This window comes from Fukomys damarensis, unplaced genomic scaffold (genome assembly GCF_012274545.1).
Source record: "Fukomys damarensis isolate Sample0158 unplaced genomic scaffold, DMR_v1.0_HiC HiC_scaffold_14, whole genome shotgun sequence".
Lineage (NCBI taxonomy): Eukaryota > Metazoa > Chordata > Mammalia > Rodentia > Bathyergidae > Fukomys > Fukomys damarensis.
Window position 1 is genome coordinate 15,601,469 of NW_022900926.1, and position 18,555 is coordinate 15,620,023.

Genomic DNA, 18,555 nt, shown 5'->3' on the forward strand with positions numbered 1-18,555 from the left:
CATTCTTCGAGTTTAACTATAACATATGGCAAGTCCAAGAATCTAGAAATATTTTTTGATGGGATAAAACCTGTTTTTAATTGTGCCTTTTTTTTAATTCAGAAAACAGCTATAAAAAAACATTTTAGAGCAACCTGCTGAAAGATTATTTTAAGCTCTTCTTTTAATTTTACTGAAGTTTCCATAAGATTAATGTTCCTCTCAATATTAAGAAATTGCTGAGTACCGCAGAGGTAACAGGTCTTGGTGAACATAGTTTTGCTGTATTTTCCCTGAGCAGTTTCACTAGCTCATCTCGAAGCCTGCGTTGTTGTGTCAACTGCAAAATAAAACATGACCTCAAACAATACTTGGTTCTGATTCTTAAAACTTAAGTAAGCAATTCACTTTCATGGCTTTTACATTCAATGACTAAGAAAGAGAATCTTCCCCTGATGAGAACCTGAAAGATCAGATTTTCCAGCCCAAGAAACAGCCAAATTTCAGGCACCCGAGATCCTTATTTTCAATCACTCAGTTACCTTACAGAGCTTCTGATAGCGAGGAGAAGAAACTGCCATCCTTTGTAAACGATGCAACAAAACCACAACTTTCTGCAGAGACGTTCTCACCACAGCCATCATTTTAAGTTTACCACACTTCTGGAGACACCTCAGAATTTGCATTATAAATGAAGAGCAACGATCATTTCCTCCCGGTCACTGGACAATGATTTGCCAGCTCTCTGAGCATGCTCGTTTCCAGGAATGCATTTGAAAAGACACAGGGGTTTAGGTTCTAGAGAAAAGGAGGCTGGTATTCCTTCAACTTCTCAATTGAGAGAGAAAGAGTAAAAAAAAAACACAAACGCCACCCAGACAGCCCCAGGCAGACTCTCACAGTCGGGACCAGCTCAGCCCGAAAAGAAGCGAGTTGTCTGACAGCCAAGTGCTGCTGGCTGCGGGAGAGGAGCGCGCCCGGCCGCCAAAGAGGATAACAACTGAAACATTAAAGCTGCAGAGACAACGCAGACATCCCCTGGGAAAGGAGATGCAACATATCGTAGCCACCTCGGTGCACGCCCGGTAGCTGGTTTACCAGAGGAGACTGAGCGCCATTCACCCTGCACTCTGAGGGATGCGTGCGCTCCTGGGTTGAGCACAGCCCTGCCTCTGCCCCTGCTTCTGGAAGGGGTGAATAATAGATCCTGTTAGAAATCTCAGGCGAGCACAAGGATATGACTCTACAGACTGCAGCCCTCAGTGCTAATAAATCACCTCCGGGCAGGTCTCAGCGCAAAATCATCTAAAACAAAACAAAATGTCTGCAGGTGTGTGGCTTTACCTAAGGTACCCTAAATTCGCAGGCATCCAATGCGCTCCTACACGCTTGCCAGGGAAGAAACTGAATAGGCAAGGACGCATCTAATTAAACAGCAAAGTTAATAAAAAGCAAAGTCTGTAATTGGTTACTGAACATTCCAAGTTCTCGCATTTCCCCTTAGACAGCATCTTCATGATCTCATTTCATTTGCCATTAAGCTGTTTTAATTTTATGAATAAGAAACAGAAGACCATATTTATAGCATATAAAGACTCAGCACAGAATTTTTGGTTTTTTAATGTGTGTATATATGTATTTGTGACAAATTTCCTGCTGCAGCTCAAATACAATTACAATATCAATTGGGGTAAAATGCCATTAGGAGATGAGCAGGAAAACCCAGCAAGATTAAATGCCTGGGTCAAAGAGCACAGCCAGAAATAGAAGCCAGCCGGCTCCCTGCTCAAACCAAGAACCTGGGTAAGGCTGCGTTTCACCTCTCTGATGTTGCCGTGATTCTTCAAAGGAGATGCAGGACTGCCCAGCATTTCTTTCTTCTCTTACTTCCTCTACCTGACTCCTCCGTCCTTCGTGTTAGCGTGATTTAAAGTCTACATGGGGCCGTACTGAGTTGTATCTGCCAAGGGTGCTCCTGGGCTTCCGCTTGTCTGTTGTTTTCTGTAGGTCTCTACTGAGAACCTATGCTGCCTCCCTCTGGTGAGGCTGACAGTGTCACTCTGTCTGCTGCAGCCCGACGCAAAGCACTAGTCAATGAATGGGTAAGCTATTAAATTCATAAGCAAATTGGAACAAACTGATGATTACTTATGGTGGAAGGGATAGAAACTTGGGAGTGGAGGATTAATGGCTAAGGGGTTTTTTTTTTTTGAGGTGATGAAAACGTTCTACGTTGATTTTTGTTTTTTCACATCTATATATATATACTAAAAACAAAACAAAACAAAACAAAAAAAACCAAAGTGAATTATAGCCAATAAAGTTGCTATAAAATTGTGAAATTAAGCCAGGAACAGGCCTATAATCCCAGCTAGTTGGGAGGGTGGAAAAAAAACCCAAATATGTATATTTTTTCTACCTGTATATCTATGTTATAAGTTGAGTCTGCCTTACCTGAAATGTTTAGAACAAGAAATGTTCTGAATTTCACAGATTTTTTTTCAAATTTTGGAATACAGTGTTTGCATATAAACAACAAGAAACCCTAGGGATGGCACCCAAGGCTAAACACAAAATTCATTTATGTTTCATACATACCCTTCACACATAGTCTGAGCTCAATTTTACAGAATATTTTAAAGAATTATGAATAAAATAAAATAAAATAATTGTGTGCATGGGGAAATTCTGTGGTGTAGAGTTTTCCATTTGTGGCATCACATCAGCCCTCAAAAAGCTTCAGATTTGGGAGTGTTCGGATTCCAGATTTTTGGATTACAGATGCACGTCTGGTCTGTTTCCTATTTCAGAATCACAAAGTGAAGTTCCCGAAATGCTCTAAACATAGTGCTGGGTATAGGACTGGGTACAAGGAAAGATCAGAAGCAATCCATGTGCTATAGAATATGAGCTTGAAAATTAGGCTGAAAACCAATACAAGCTATACAAGAATATAATAATCCTAAAACACAAATTGTAATAGATCAAAAGCAGGCACTTATCACACCACCACAGAAAGGCTCTGGCACCCTAAGATTTTATCCATCAAAGAATCAGAGCATCTCAATTAATTCACACTGCTAAAATGCAAAGCTCAAATGAAAAATATAATTAGCTAGGTATAGTGGTGCACGCCTGTAATCCCAGCACTTGGGAGGCTGAGGTAGTAGGGTCACCAGGAGTTCAAAGTCAACCTGGGCTGCACAGTGAGTTCAAGAAGAGGCTGAATACCATAGAATGCAAGTTAAAATGAATGCATTCGAAAGTTAAAAAATAACTGGTTCATTAAAAGAAATAGGTTCTCACTCAAAATTAATAATTAGTAAATTAAGAAGTTTCTTTGTTTGGGGCCAAATTCTCTCATCTGAACATAGATTCCCAGTGACAACTGCATAGCAGGCGTCTCCTTCTGCGTGGTACTCAACGCCTCACTGCAGTGGAGTCAGAGTGGAATCCGCCTTTCCTTCTCACGCCCACCCACTTCCTCTTACAAAGGTCCTAGTCCCTGGCTCCAGCCCGCCTGGCCATCTCAGGTCTTCACCGTCCTCCCTCCTCCCTCCCTTATTCTCCGGCAGTGCCCAGGCATTAGGACCCCTCCCCCCACTGGTGTCTCATTTCTGGTGTTCCTCAGACCCCCAGAGGACCCCAACCTCTCTCTGAGGTCACTCTTGATTGGCTCAAGTCCATTCCTCCTTATCCCACCATGAGCTAACTCCTGTCAGGCAGGAATCTCAATGCATCAATCTCTGGCTGAATATCCTTTAAGACTGCTCCCCGTCACCAGGAGGTTAAACTAAAAAATATTCCGGAGAGCATGGCAGGCCCTCGGCAATCTGGACTGCTGAAGCAATCAAAGGACTCCTCTCTCCTGCAAGTTTCCACAGGATCGTCTTTTTCTTGCCAAAAAGTCACTGCCGAGGAGTAAAAACGATAATAGCCTTGGCCGGGGATTTAGCTCAGTGGTTCTGCTGCCTGCCTTGCAAGCACAAGGACCCAAGTTCGATCCCCGGTACCACCAAAAAAAAAAAAAAAATCAAACAAACTATAATAGCCTTGCAGCAGTCATGAAACATAAATACATAACCCAAATGATCTGCACCCTCGACAGAAACGGCATTAGCACACTCCCAGTAACTAATCTTCATCTTCCGTTGCGCTTCCAAACTATACTTTATCAAAATTTACCCAAAATTCACCTTAAATTCATTCCAGTATACATTTCATAGTCACGAAATATTCCCAGGCTCTTACATCTGGCTGTCACAAGACGGGAAGCAATACAGTGAATGTGCCAGCTAAGCACAACCCCCTGTGTGAGGACACACATACACCAAGGTCCCTGTCCCACCTTGCACCGTGCACACACAGAACACACCCACATCACCACCACCCCACCGGGAGACTTACTGTATGATTCAAAGTAGTTTTGTATATTCATTTTCAACACTCATCGACCCATTTTCAAACAAGTTTCCACTTTAAATCACTCACATAAATACTTAATATAAAATCCCATAGGAAAATTAAAATTCCCTCGCCTCAGAAATATTCTGCCACTCAGGAGGCTGAGGCATGAGCCACACAGAGAGCTGCAGGACAGTCTGAGTTACACAGGGAAACCCTGCCCCCCAAAAAACAAAACAAAAGAAAGAAAGAAAAATAAGGGCCGGGATTTAGCTCAGTGTTTCCACTGCCTGCCTCGAAAGCGCAAGGACCCGTGTTCAATCCCTGGTGCCAAAAATAAATAAATACATAAATAAATAAATAAATAAATAAATAAATAAATAAATAAATAAATAAAAATAAGAGCCACAAAAAGACAGAACCAAAGTCACTAAGTCACTAATAATCATCCACCCATAAGGTACTCAAAATAAAGCTGTAGAATATTTTTAACAAAATAGGACAATGTTTTAAAATTAAGATCACTTAACAGAAGAGAGACAAATTCATGCAAACTACCATATGTGAAATATCCTAATCATAAGCAAATGCACATGCTTATGTTTAGATAAACAAAGGACTCTGAGTAGGCTCTTCGAAAATGTCCTCTTTAATACTTTATATGAACCAAGCAAACTGTTTCAGCAATGTTAAATTATCTTTGAGAATCAATCGCTATACCGCACTATTTTAAGTCAGCAGCCCTTTCACTTGTTGCTGTTTGCCATAAGTCTGTGCTCAGTTATTTTATTTAAAAGATTCTTAACATTTCTATTCAAATTTACTTCTCCAACAGTTTGCATATTCATTGAATACTGGAACAAGTTTGGGTTGTGGTAAGAATATATCCCAAATAACGTGTCAGGAAACATCGTCGAACGCTCGAGTAGCCCTGTTTTGTGAGTATTAATTACCAAAGTTTATTTCCAGCCTGCACTGCTCTTTGTCTGTAAACTATGACCAGCTCAACTGCGTAGTCTAAATATTTCTTGAAATCAACACCATTTCATAAGTTCTATACTGATGAGCATTTGTGGGTCAGTCTTTATAATTGTTTAAATCACAAAAAATAATATATCCTACAATCTAGCCCATTGGGCGCCCTCTTTAACTCTCTAAGATCCACTTGATCTCAAAATATTACCTCAATTAACATTGACAATGAAACTCCAGAGAGCGAAAGAAAAGAACACATTTATCCTCACTGCTCGCCTTGTCACGCTCACTGCCAAGTCATAAATGTACTGTGCCATGAATAAGAAGAATTCATGTGAGTAAACACAGATTTTCATGTCTTACAAACTTAACAGTAAAACAACAGTTTTCTGTGTGTAGACTACACACAAGCCTATTCAAAAAAAGATTCTTTTTAAAGATGTCTTTACCTTTTAAATGAACACGGCTTCAAACTTAAAGAGAAACAGAACAAGAGTAGGTTTAGAAAGCCTCTTTATCCAGATCCACATATTTGTTGGCATTTTACAAAAAGAGTCTTTTGGGCATTCCAGGGATTCTAAAGAATGGATTCAAAAACTCATCAACACAGATTTTCAACTGGTGAATGGCCAAGAGAAGCAGTCAGTATTTACTTAAGATCCGAACCCCACAGCACTGTGGAGGCAGCAATACAGAACAACGTAATCTCAGTCTTTGAAGAGTCATGCAACATCATGGGACAAGTGGAGACCTGAATCCAATAACAAAGGGACATATTTCCACCAGCAAGCCAGAGGCGAAGACCATGGAACTGACAGGACAATCACAGGGCACGCAGTGGGAATCAGAAAGCTGTGGGAGACACAGAGACTTCTCCAATGAGGTAGGTTTGGAGTAGAGCTCAAAGTGAGACAGCGGCCAATCATGCCCAAAAAATGGAAAGTCCAAAACACAGACACAGTAGTACTTGGGGAGAGAAAAAAAGATTCAGATGTACTTCGTACGATTTCAAAGAAACTTGTTTGAAGGAAACAAGAAGAAAAATTTGAAATCAGATTATATGTATATAATCACAGTTATGAACCTAAAGCCAGACACACAAATAATACATTCAGTCCTAATAGCCGGAGTCATAAACTAACCCACAGAGCTTGTGTAGCCTTTATACCAAGTATTTATAACAAACAGGGAACTATACAACCTCATATTAAGGGAAAATGTCCTTATAATTTAGAATTCGATAGAGCTAACTATAATAAGGCTTAAAATGACAGAAAACAGAGTAGTATTAAATTTTGTCTCGAAATAAACAATTATTACTTTCCTAAAACAAGACAGACTTTTTCCGCTCAGTACTAAGTAAAAGTATTTCATAGATCACATTTGCAGAAAACCACCACTCACAGGGGAGCATGGATTCCACAGCAGATCAGGTGAACAGGATTCACACCTGTTCACAGTAGGACATTTGCACACAGACGGATAAAGAGGACACCACAGAAACACAAACACAAGTTGTGCTTTCCCATGCCCATACCTGCAGCTGCTGTCTGAGATCCCGGGCCAGGGCGCTGTCCTGAAGAGCATTCTCCCTCTGAGCGGCATCCGCCAGCACGTTCACCATGGCCTCTGCCTCCTGCACCCACTTCAGGAAGTTGTCCAGGTCCCGGCGCGAGGCCTGCACTGTCCTCAGCTCAGCCTCCAGGTCACTCTGCCTATCAGCGATGCTGCAAGAAAACAACAATGTGACAAGCAGGCTCCGTTACTTCCTGGGTGACATTCTGCATGATACGCATCCTGTGGAAACATTTAGTGGTCAACCTCAAAGGGACTTTGATTTCAACCACCAAATGTCACTTGGGACATTTATTTATATGTGCGTCTAGCTAGAAATCATCCTTAGGAAAGGAGTCCTGGGAATCGTGAGAAGGCAGGAGAGACATGGATGTTAACGAAACCACATCCATTTCGTGACGTAATAAGATGACAACTCCCACCTCGTTCTGTGCACTGAGTTGCTCCCTCGTACATTTATGCCAATGCCTTGGTACAACGGCAAACACTCTGAGGCAGCATCAGTAAATGTTGATACAATCAGTAACTGCATGAATTCGAGCAAGTGGATACTCTGAAGAAAAATCCAAGATTAAATATATAATTTCGGAGGCCTGGGATTTAGCTCAGTGGTTCTGCTGTTTGCCTCACAAATGCAAGGACCAGGTTTGAGTCCCCAGTACACACACAAAAAAAAAACAAAACAAAACAAAAAAAATATATATATATAACATATAATTTTGGGCAAGTACAGTAGCACATGCCTGTAAACCAGCAACTCAGGAGGCTGAGGCAAGAGGACTGGAAGTTCAAGGCCAGCCTAGGACACTTAGTAAGTTTCTATCCAGGGGGAGGGGGTGCAGCTGAGTGGGTAGCCCTCTTGCCTACTCTGCTGCTATACACAGGGCGCAGGGTTACAACCCCAGATTGCCATAATGATAATTTAACATAACTTTAAATGATGCAAATCACTACAAGATTTGATTTCATGGACATTCTGGAATGTCATCAGCCTTACCCCAGCATCTGCTTATTTAAAAACCTCCAATAGTGTTTGACTGCCTGCAAAATAAATTAAGATTATCTCATGTGCAATGTAATATCCTTTGTGGGCTCAACAATTTACTTCTGTACTTTATCCTCTAGTTTTCCTTCAAAATACTGCTTAGGTCACAGTGGTACACTTCTTCTTCTTCAGATTTTTAAAACTGTGCCCATATAAAATTTGTATATCCATATTAAGGCATCCTTCATATCACCCCCACCTAATAAATTCCTACTAATTCTTTAATGATTAAAAACCAACTCTTCCAGGAAATTCCACCCCCAATTAGATTACCTTATTCTAAGTTCATAAACAGTCAGCACTTCTCTTTATCTGAAATTAATCACAAGTGTTCTTGAAAAGCCCTTGAATTTGTCTCACACCTAAATTTTACTTTAACAATACGTAGATTTCTTGTCCACTTTTTCTATGGGCAGAAATGGTTCTCCACATTCCTCAGGGTCCCTATTACCATTAAGAATTTATAGAACAATGACAATCTATTTATAATGTATCTTTAAGATCTGTCTCCCATAGACTATTTTCTAAGAAGCTCACAGAACTCCACAAAACTCTATCTGCAAATCAAAAAGGAAGAAGATGCAGGAGGGATTAAAAAAACAAACACACAACACCAGGCAAAGCCAAGGTTCTTGCGCTCCTGGTAAAAGGAGATCACAGAAAAGACAGTGTGAATTCAGACTGGAGAAGGTAGAGAATGTATCAGTCTTACTGCTCTGTATTTTTGTTTTAACTTGACAAAACTTATAAAGCATACGCTCAAACAAAACGAGGAAATAACCCAAAAAAGGAGAAATATGAAATCCAGGAAACAGAGATTCCATTCTTGAGGAAAGGCAAAGAAAATGCCCAGTAGGATGGCTGGGCAGGCCTAGAAAGTGGGTCTCCAGAAGTGACACCTCCGGGATAAAAATATTAGGAGTGACAGGCTACTTAATGTGATCAACTTTGCAGTAAATTCTAGTACTGTCAGGCCATGGGAAAAACATGAGAAGAATTAGCAATAGGAGCAAAGAAAACTACACATACAGAAACATAGCAATTATTAATTTCAGGTAAGATAAACAGAAGCAAAATCATAGCAAACTTTAGTATTGGGCTGTTCACAATGTTTGAGCATGAATAGTAATGAATAAGATAACTGTCTCCCCATTTTATTTAGAATATGGAAATATATAAATGATATAAAGAGAAACTAACAAAGATAGTAGCTGTTCCTAGGGAGGATTGCTATGAGTGCAGAGAAAAAAAAACTTAATTTTGTAATAAACCTTTCAGTGTGCTTTGGGTTCAAAAATAAAATCATAAGCATATTTCTTTGATTTTTATAACTTAAAAGTTAACTGCCAGAACATGGGTAGTTGGTGGTGGTAATGTTGCCTTATCCTCCCCTAACCCTGCCCATATTTTCAATTTTTAAATCAGCGACAGAAAATAGTATTAATAATAAAATAAATGCTGTGTCAAAAAGGTGCAAGAAAGCAAATAAAGGAGTGTACACATGCAATTAATCCTCCATGAGCACACGATTCTTATTTTAAGAACAATCAATATCTAAACTTATTAGGTAATTCAGTAAAGTCAGATGTATTTATTTTTCATAATTAAACTCTGTATTAAAGAATATCCAAATGTACATAATAGGTTGTGCAGCAACTGCTCATGTAAAAATAGATCATTACAGATGAGCTCTCTAGACCCTAGGGACACCTAGACTAGGAGAAAGGAGGCAATGTCTAAGAACCATTCATTAGGGTGGAGGCAGGGAATTCCCTACATCCAACCAGTATGAAGGAACACGCGTTATGTATCAAGAAACACAGGGCTCCACCACTACTCACCCATGAAAACCTGAGAAGTCTGCCTCTTCCCCTCCAACCTCTTCGCCATCATCCCTCCCCCGGGCACCCATGGTGCTCCATGACCTGACCCTTGCCCACCGCTCCAATGACCTTCTCATCACCCCAAGGCTTGTGCGTTATTTATCTACCAAACTGGACCAACTACAATCCTCCCAAAATCACCATGTCTCCACATCCACACCTTTACATGTTAGTTCTTCTAACCTTTAGTTTCTCTTCCCTCTTCTTGCCTCCAACCTCAATAAACCTGCTGATTAACTGCTGATTAACTTCTACTGAGCCTACAGAAAGCAGTGAAAATATCTTCTACACTGATGGTACCTTTCCCAAAGCATCCCACGCGTTCCTCTACCATGGCTATTCTTGTTCCATGGCTGCTGTAATTAATCACCACATGTTCTGTGACACAAATTTATTATCTTCTGTAGGTTAGTGTCTGACGCAGGTCTTTAGTAAAATCAAATGACACTGTCAGCAGAGCTACACTTTTTTCTGTAGGCTCTAAGGGTGAATCTGTTTCCTTGCCTATGGCCTCAAGTGGCCACCATATTCCTTGGTTCCACCAGCAAAGGCAGCAACAGCAGACGAAATCCTCACAACAATCTCTTCCTGAGCTGACCCACTTCTCTGCTTCCTCCTCCACTTTCAAGGATTAATGGAATAAGACTGGGCCCACCCAAATATCCAGGCTACTCTTCTCATCTTTTGGGGCCACGACTCTTCCTGCCTCGTTGTGTCTCTGGTTATGGCTACATGAAACTATTTCGTCAACTGAAAGCTTCAGACTGATCAACGCCCTTGTTACACCAGGGCCTACACACAGTAGCAGCTCAAAAAATATTTGTTGAATAAACTAGTATAACAAAGGGAATAACATTTCTTTTCCAGTGATATTTTAAGGAGAAAATGAAGTATATACACATAAACCTATCAAGATATAGTAAATACTCAATAAATATTTCCCCAATAGTATATATAATTTGGTGGAAATACTGGGAAATTAATATTGCTTCTATCATGCAAATGTACAGTTCAATAATAAGTGTTCTGGAGAATTTTTTAACTTCACATATATCCGGTATCAAATATTTTATCATGAACTTAATCAACCACTGAAGATAATGAAACACACTGAAAAAAACTCAATTTATAGCAGTCCAAATCCTCTTCATATTATTATAATGAATGGACACTTCAAAATTTAGAATCTGTGACTGGGGTTATAGCTCATTGGTAGAAGACTTGCCTACCCACACATACACAAAGTCTTAGGTTTAATCCCCATCACCAAAAGAGGGAAAAAATTACGATCATAATTATGATCATAATATACGGCGACATTTGTATTATGATTTTTGAAATTACCTTATACAAACTTTTTAATATAATATAGTCCAATTGTACTAGTTCTCTCCAGCCCCTACTTTGTTTTTGAAAATTACAAGGCTGCAAAAGGTGTGCTGGATATTACAAAAATCGTTTATCCATTTTTAAGAAATTTCACAATTTATCATAGAATTATAAGGCAAAAATTATTAGACACTCAGGAATATATATGCACACAGGCCAATAAATGACCGTCAATGCCATTTGTACACTGCTCTCAGAAGAAAAGGACCTAATCCCACCACTTCAATCGTTTTCTAGTGATGATGGTTTAGGGCAAATTAGTTCAAATCTCCAATTTCTAAATTTTGTTCTCTTTTTCATCCTCAAAATAAGGAGCTCGGTCTTACTCGGTAAAAGACCCATTTCAGAGTCTCTAGGGACCCTGTTAAAACTACATACTCAATGACGGAGATGGTGAAACCTACTGGAAGAGTGCCTCCAGTCTCACCTCCTCCCTAGTTTCCCATTGAGCTTCAGGAAGCCGCTGCTTAGAAAAGATATGTGACTGACAGGGACAGGGGAGCAGCGGGAGAGAGCAGAGATCCTGGAAGCGTTAGTGCGGACGGGCCCTAAAATCACCGCCGGCACTGAGCTCCTAGGAGTTCACAGTCTCCACGTGGATTTTATATTTAGCAGTTCTGACTCCTACAACCCAAGAAAAGAACAGAGGAGAGCTGAACGAAATCCTGAGAAATGACGAGGGAATACAGGGAAAAGAGCACTATTGCAGGAAAAGAAAACAATTTCTTAACGTTAGGGAATGCATGGCCAAAAGGCAAAGGCAGAGAAGATTTTTGTAATTTGTTTTAAATTACGAAGAATAGTATAGGCTGAAAACCTAAAATATATCACATTTGCAGCTTACAAAAGTAACTTTAGCTGGAATTGTAATATTTACTCAAAACAGAAGAATTAGGCTGCAGGATTCTTTAGTGCAAGAAATGGTACAGACAGAAAATATATATACAGTTTCCCATAAAGGACTTAAGAACATCTATAGATGATAGATTTATAATAGTTTATATTAAATGGAACTAAGATTTTTAAAATGTAAACTCTTGGCTTTCAAAGAGATGTCTATAATAAAACCAGCTATGATACTCTGTTAAATAGTCAAGAGCCATGTTGTAATATAAAATATTGCCACTCACATAGCACGCTTTTTAAAATTTTTGGGGGGGAGTTGGGTTTGAGACAGGGTCTCACTATGTAGCTGAGACTGACCTGGAACTCACTATGTAGCCCAGACTGTTCTCGAACTCACAGAAATCCTCCTGCCTCAGCCTCCTGAGTGCTGGGATTACAGGTGTGCACCACCATGGCCAGCTAAAATGTCATTTTAAAGATGTTGAATAATATGTTATTTTAAACTTTAAGATATATTGTTTAATCAAAAAGTGTGTATGTACTTGTAACTGGTCAAGAGTACTTGAACACACACACAAAAAATGAATTTTTAAAAAGACTCATGGAATACAACATCTTATGAAACCCCGTTAGGTGTTGCTACATTTTGGTGTAGTTAAAAGGTGACCTTTACAGTGATATGTGGTTTAAATATATTTATCTCTTCTAGTCTGAGTCTATCTTATCTAGTGTGAGTGACAGGTTAGAAAACTTACAATGAAACAATTCTTTAAGCTTTATGATGGGGACCTTCACAAGGTAATTTTGTTCTTTTTTAAATAAAGTAACATTTATCTGGAAAATGTTTTAAAGCATGCTGTGGGGAAAATACAGTCAAATTGAAGACTTAGTCACTGCAGACATTCTCAATGAGCTATGTTCTTTGGTGACCGACCCTTACTACATAGACGTTGGGTCACCACCAAGGCACTTAAAAATTCACTCGATGGGACTTAAGGAGACTTCACCTAATATTACTAGTGCCACCACTTGCACCCTACTCCCACCATTACACCATGATACCTGCCCAGAGCCTTGTATAACCAGTGCAGAAGCAATCCCCAGGGCTGCCACTGCCAGGAGACAGATATGCAAGACCACAGAGCTGTTTCTGTGAAAGGATGTGTCTCAGTACGTCCTCTTGAAAGCTAGATCACTGCTGACATTTGGTCTTCATTAGTCAACCAATACTGGACTGTAAACCTTCCTTAATCTACCCCAATCTGCCCCAAAACCCACCATCCATCATGTCACAGAACTCCTTCTCTATGGTAGGCAGACCCTGTACCTTCTCTTCACTGAAATTGGTTTCCCTAGGGCCATCAACGACCCTGTCAGATTTTAATGAAGTGTTTTGTTCTGTTTTGTTTTCCCTCTGAGATCTTTTAGGTCTCACTGTGAGTAGTTAGAACAAGGGACCTCCTAACTCCCAGTGCTACTTTCACACCACTGTTCTGTTTTCAGGAGTCTACGGCCATACCACCCTAAATGCGCTGATCTCGTCTGCTTTCAGGGGGATCCTACTGTTGTGACGTGTAAGACGTTTGTCCATTACGTTCAAATCCTGAGCTCCAAGTTCAGGGTTACTGTATATGGCTATAAAGGCTGTCTATAGCCTCAACCTGGAAGCAGCATGTGAAATAAAACCCAGGATCTGCTTGACAAGCCATAGCTCAAGTTAGGGACTGTGTCACCCAGAGAAACACATGCCTCAGACCCGTCAGAGGAACTATGCTCTCCACATCTCCACTCCGGTCCAAAGGCCTTCCTCTCTCTCTCCCTGCTGCTTTTCTCCCCGTCCTATCTACGATCTTTATGGTTGCCTCTGAGTAGATGAACACTAACACTTCAACAGAGCTACCTTCCCTGACACATTGCTGCACATCACAAGCTGGCGCCTACCACTAGTCAGCCAGATGGTAAAGACCCCTAGGAAATTCTGCCCCATTCACAAGGAGTCTCGCCAAAATTCTGATTGTAACGTAGCCCTCTTCTTTCGACTTCTTCTGCTCCACCCCCAGCCTCAGTGACAGTGTGCTTTGCGGACCACAAAGAAAACCCAGGCGGTGCACAGACCCATCAATGAGCCCTGCCCACGTGCATCTGTCCTCCGCTTCTCACTGTTTCTCCTCTCAAAACGGAAAATGCACCCCAACTCTTAGCGACCTCAGTTCCCCAATCTTGCTTTCTAACCATGCAGACTTCCTTCCCTCTCTCCTTTCTCCCCTCTGTCTTGAATCATCATTCTCGTCTCTCCTGAATCGTTCCCATAGACCTACAGACATGTTTTACCATGTCTCACTTCTACCCTCAGGCCCCTCCAGGTACCGCCCAGTCTCTCTGTCCCTCTTCAAAACAAACTTCTCAAACGTTGTTTCCACCAATTTCCACATCCTCACCTTCATCTCATCCTCTTCCTCTCAGAAGATCACTTCAAAAATCTTTCCCCAAGTCACCAGGAATCACCAAGCTGTGGGATTCTCTGAATGGTGTCCTGTGCTATCTTTTCTGATGCCGTAACTCTAATTCAACACAGTGATTGCCCTACCTTAGGAGAACAATGCTGTCCCCTACATGTTTTTTTAAAACAGTGTGTTGTTATGTAATTCAGGCTGGCCTTGAAGTCACTATGTAGCCCATGCTAGCTTCAAACTCATGGGAATCCTCCCGCCTCAGCCTTCTGAGTGCTGGGATTGCAGGTGAGCATGACCACATCCCGTTCTTCTTTCTACTTCTGATCATCCAAAATCCTGGAATTTTCTAATTTATTTGAAGCCTCTTTAACTGTTTCTTTTGCTTCCTTTGCCTGTTTTGCTTAATCACCCGAGGCCCTGTGGACATAGTCAAGTGCCCTCTTCTCTTCTGTATCTTTACTTTCCCCTGGTTATCTCATCCAATCCCACAGACTTACTTTCTGGTGTAACTGCCAAGAATTCCCCATTACATCTGAGGTTCAAACATTTGAGCTCCATACTCATCTATCCAATTGCCTACACATTCAGATAGTTAACAGACATCGCAAATAAATGTCCAAACCCAGTTTTTAATTTTTTTCTCCATAAACTCCCACAGCCTTTCCCAACTTAGTGACTAATACTGCCACTCATCCTTCTACAAAATGCCATCTTTCATTAGTTTCATGTTGTTTCTCAAGATGCATTTCTGTATAAGTACCCGTGCTAACCGACTGCGCCCCTGGAGCTCCATCAAGCTACACTTCTAATCCACCGAGGTATCTTTCCTACTTCTGAAGTGCATCTCAAGTCTGCCACACACATCCCATCACTGCTGGCACAGTAGCCAAGGGTGCCCCCAGTTCCCAGCCGGAACGCAGATGTCACTTCCTTCCTGGTCTTCCCAGGTATTCTTTTTTTACTCCAACAGTCTATCCTCCACAGAAGATTCACAGAGCTCCAACTTTATTCCGTATGAGACCCCAGGACTCCCTTCCTTAACAATTCCAATGGCTTTCCACTGTACTAAAATACCCCAACACCTTCCCAGGATCTTCCCCCTCTCTCCCGCCACATCTCAAGCCTGGATTTTCTTACTCAACCTCAATTCTATGCTCTTGCCGGGATCATGATTTCTATATGTGCTGTTCCCTCTGGAATTTTCTCCAGATGGTTCCTTCTTAATCTTTAAAAGTACCTTCTGATTTCTGCTTTCTAAATTTTACTCAAGCTACACTGAATCCCTCACTTATATAGCAACTTCTTAATTTTTTTCCTCTCCTATAATCATGGCTTGTTATTTGTTGTTGTCGTTTTTACTCTACCACCACACAGCACCCTCTACAAAATATACGCTTCCAGGGAACAAACCCAAGCAAAATTATGGTTGAAATTTCAGGGTAATCACAGAATTTGGTGAAAAGGAAGCTAAATAAATACTTATAATTGATTAATTTATTAATGGGGAAAACAAATGAAAGAAAAGAACAAAGGCTATGAACATCAGCCCTTTAGTTTGATACAGAGCTAAATGGACTGAGAAAATATCTGCTTCTTTGAAACATATTTACAAAATAAAAAATTAGCATTCTTGGGCAGACACCACAACGACACTGCCTATAATATTTTTTTAAAGCCAATATAATGATACTAGAAATGTTAAAACAATGTAACAGATGAAAAAAAATATGAGTATAACTTTTACACTTCTCTTCTTGGCCAGTTTAATTCCCAAGTTTGAAAGGAAAATAAAAATGAAATGCTAGGAAGGAAAAATACAAGAAACAAGTTGAAAAGTAAAGGCAGCTTCCAGGTGGAAAAGTAAATTTCTGAGAGGATAAATCAAGTTGCCCATCCCGTACCTCTGGACCCCATACTGGTAGACACGCTGCAAGGAACAGGTTTCCTGTGCTTTGCCCTGAACCCATTGGGTCGGAAATGACAGCTACAATAGCACTGATTTTATGAGTTTGAAGACTGTACCAGGCTGTCCGCCACAAGATGCAACTGCAGTGACTGTCCTCTTGTGATTGCTCTTAAAAGCTACTGACCAAATTGAACAGTAGATAAATGCTGAAGAAGAAGAATGCTTCACTTCTATAAATCTACGAGGACAAAAAATAAGGACTACTGAAAAAGTAGTAACAGAACTAACAGCAGTTTCGAACTATGCAACAGAACAGATGGGAAAGTAATCAAAAGTACATTCAGACTTTTCTAATTTAACCTGTTTTCAAAATAGTCAAAGACTTCACTAATGAATTTTAATATACACAATATTTACATAGTCCCTATGTACATTTCACATGTCCAACTGGCCATTATCAATAAGTTAATGTGCATTAATGAGAAAGAGTGTATTTTGAGCAAGACCCTGGATTCAAGCCCTCGCACCATGAAGGAGGAGGGGAAAGTTTTTACCGATCAATCTGTACTGTACTTATTTCATGGCTTTTAAAGAAATAATTGTGCCTTCTAAAAACAAACCATTTCTTATTCTTATTCTTTTCTTTTTTTTCCTTTCACAGTGCTAGGGATCAAACCAAGGGCTCACATGTGTTAGGCAAATGCTAACTTACACCCCCGACCTCAACACCCTTTCCTTCCAGGATGGTAAGGCTTCTGCTGTATGGAAAATACTTCGGGGCAGCATAAATTCAGAAACTGTGGTATCTTCATTAACCAAGGACATTGCATTGTCTAACAAGCTTCCTCTAGCAATGAAGATTTAGTGTGTCTACACTATATTCAGTAAAGTACACTGTCCAGTGTTTTATCACTTAGACCATTCAAAATGACTACAGAACCTAATAATGACCTGATATTTTGCTAATTTAGCTACAGAGAGCTCTGTGAAGCAGACTAAGGAATGGAGAGTTTCTAAGGAACACGTGATAGAGCAAATGGTGGGTGACTTAGCCAACATTTTGTTGAGCATAAGCCATGTACCAAGAACTTTCATACATAACTTTTGATCTCACAACAATCCTGTATATTAGATATGCTCTCCACTGTAGAACCAGGGAAAGTGAGACTCCGTGAGTTGAAATAATCTGCTCAGGGCTCACACAGACAGTATATGCATATGGTGGTGTTTTAGCCAAGAATTGTCAGGTACCACGCCCGTTTGCTTTCTGCTCTTGCCTGTGCTATCCTAAAAATACCTTAAAATATCAGAGGCAAAGCATGACTTCGTGGGGATAAAGACAAGGAAAAAAATCCATAAGAACTGGTGATGTTTAAGAAATTATAGCATATGGTTATACTGTCTCATTCGCTTTATGGTACTGTAGTAATGGAAACTGTGTATATGAGTGCATAACATAGATATACATACATAGACATGGATGTAAAATGTTATTTTAGTCCTGAAGTGCCTATGGAAACAAAATAATCTCCTAGACCCAAATCAGGCATCCATGCCAAGTTACTACTTAGCTGAGCATCACTAATCTGAAAATCGGAAATACTTCAAAACCTAAAGCATTTCAAATGATATAAGAATTCCACAGTGAAAAATCCCACACCATTAAACTTTGTTTTGTGTACAAGAATATTTAAAATATTGCATAAATTCCCTTCCAGCTATGTGTAATATCTCTCTGTCTCTCTCCTTCTCTCCATCTCTTTTTCACCATGCTGAGGATGAACCCAGACACTCATACTAGGCAAGTGCTCTACCTCTGAACTACACTCCAAGTCCATTAAAATATATTTGAAAGGCTGGGGATTTAGCTCAGTGGTTCCACCGCCTGCCTGGCAAGCGCAAGGTCCCAAGTTCAATCCCCAGTACCAAAAAAAAGAGATATATTTGAAGCATGAATGAATTTCATGTTTAGATTTGAGTCCCACACCTTAGATATATATATAGATAGATAGATAGATATAGATATTTATAACTTAGATATTATAGATATTTACACCTTAGATATTTATATGTATATATATATAAATTAAATATAGATAT

The 18,555-nt window shown here is 40.1% G+C and overlaps 1 protein-coding gene across 6 annotated transcripts in view; it reads right to left on the reverse strand.

Moving 5' to 3' along the window:
• Nucleotides 1–18,555, reverse strand: part of Utrn (utrophin) — a 479,533-nt gene that overhangs the window by 225,111 nt on the left and 235,867 nt on the right. For 4 of the 6 annotated variants that reach the window (XM_010626629.1, XM_010626631.2, XM_010626630.2 and 1 more), the window contains one exon: nucleotides 6,896–7,085. In XM_010626629.1, the coding sequence (XP_010624931.1) occupies nucleotides 6,896–7,085 (190 nt within the window). Of the gene's footprint in view, nucleotides 1–521; nucleotides 1,148–1,799; nucleotides 1,866–6,895; nucleotides 7,086–18,555 lie in introns of those variants that run through there. The other 2 variants (XM_033763247.1, XM_010626632.3) reach the window with 2 other exon arrangements.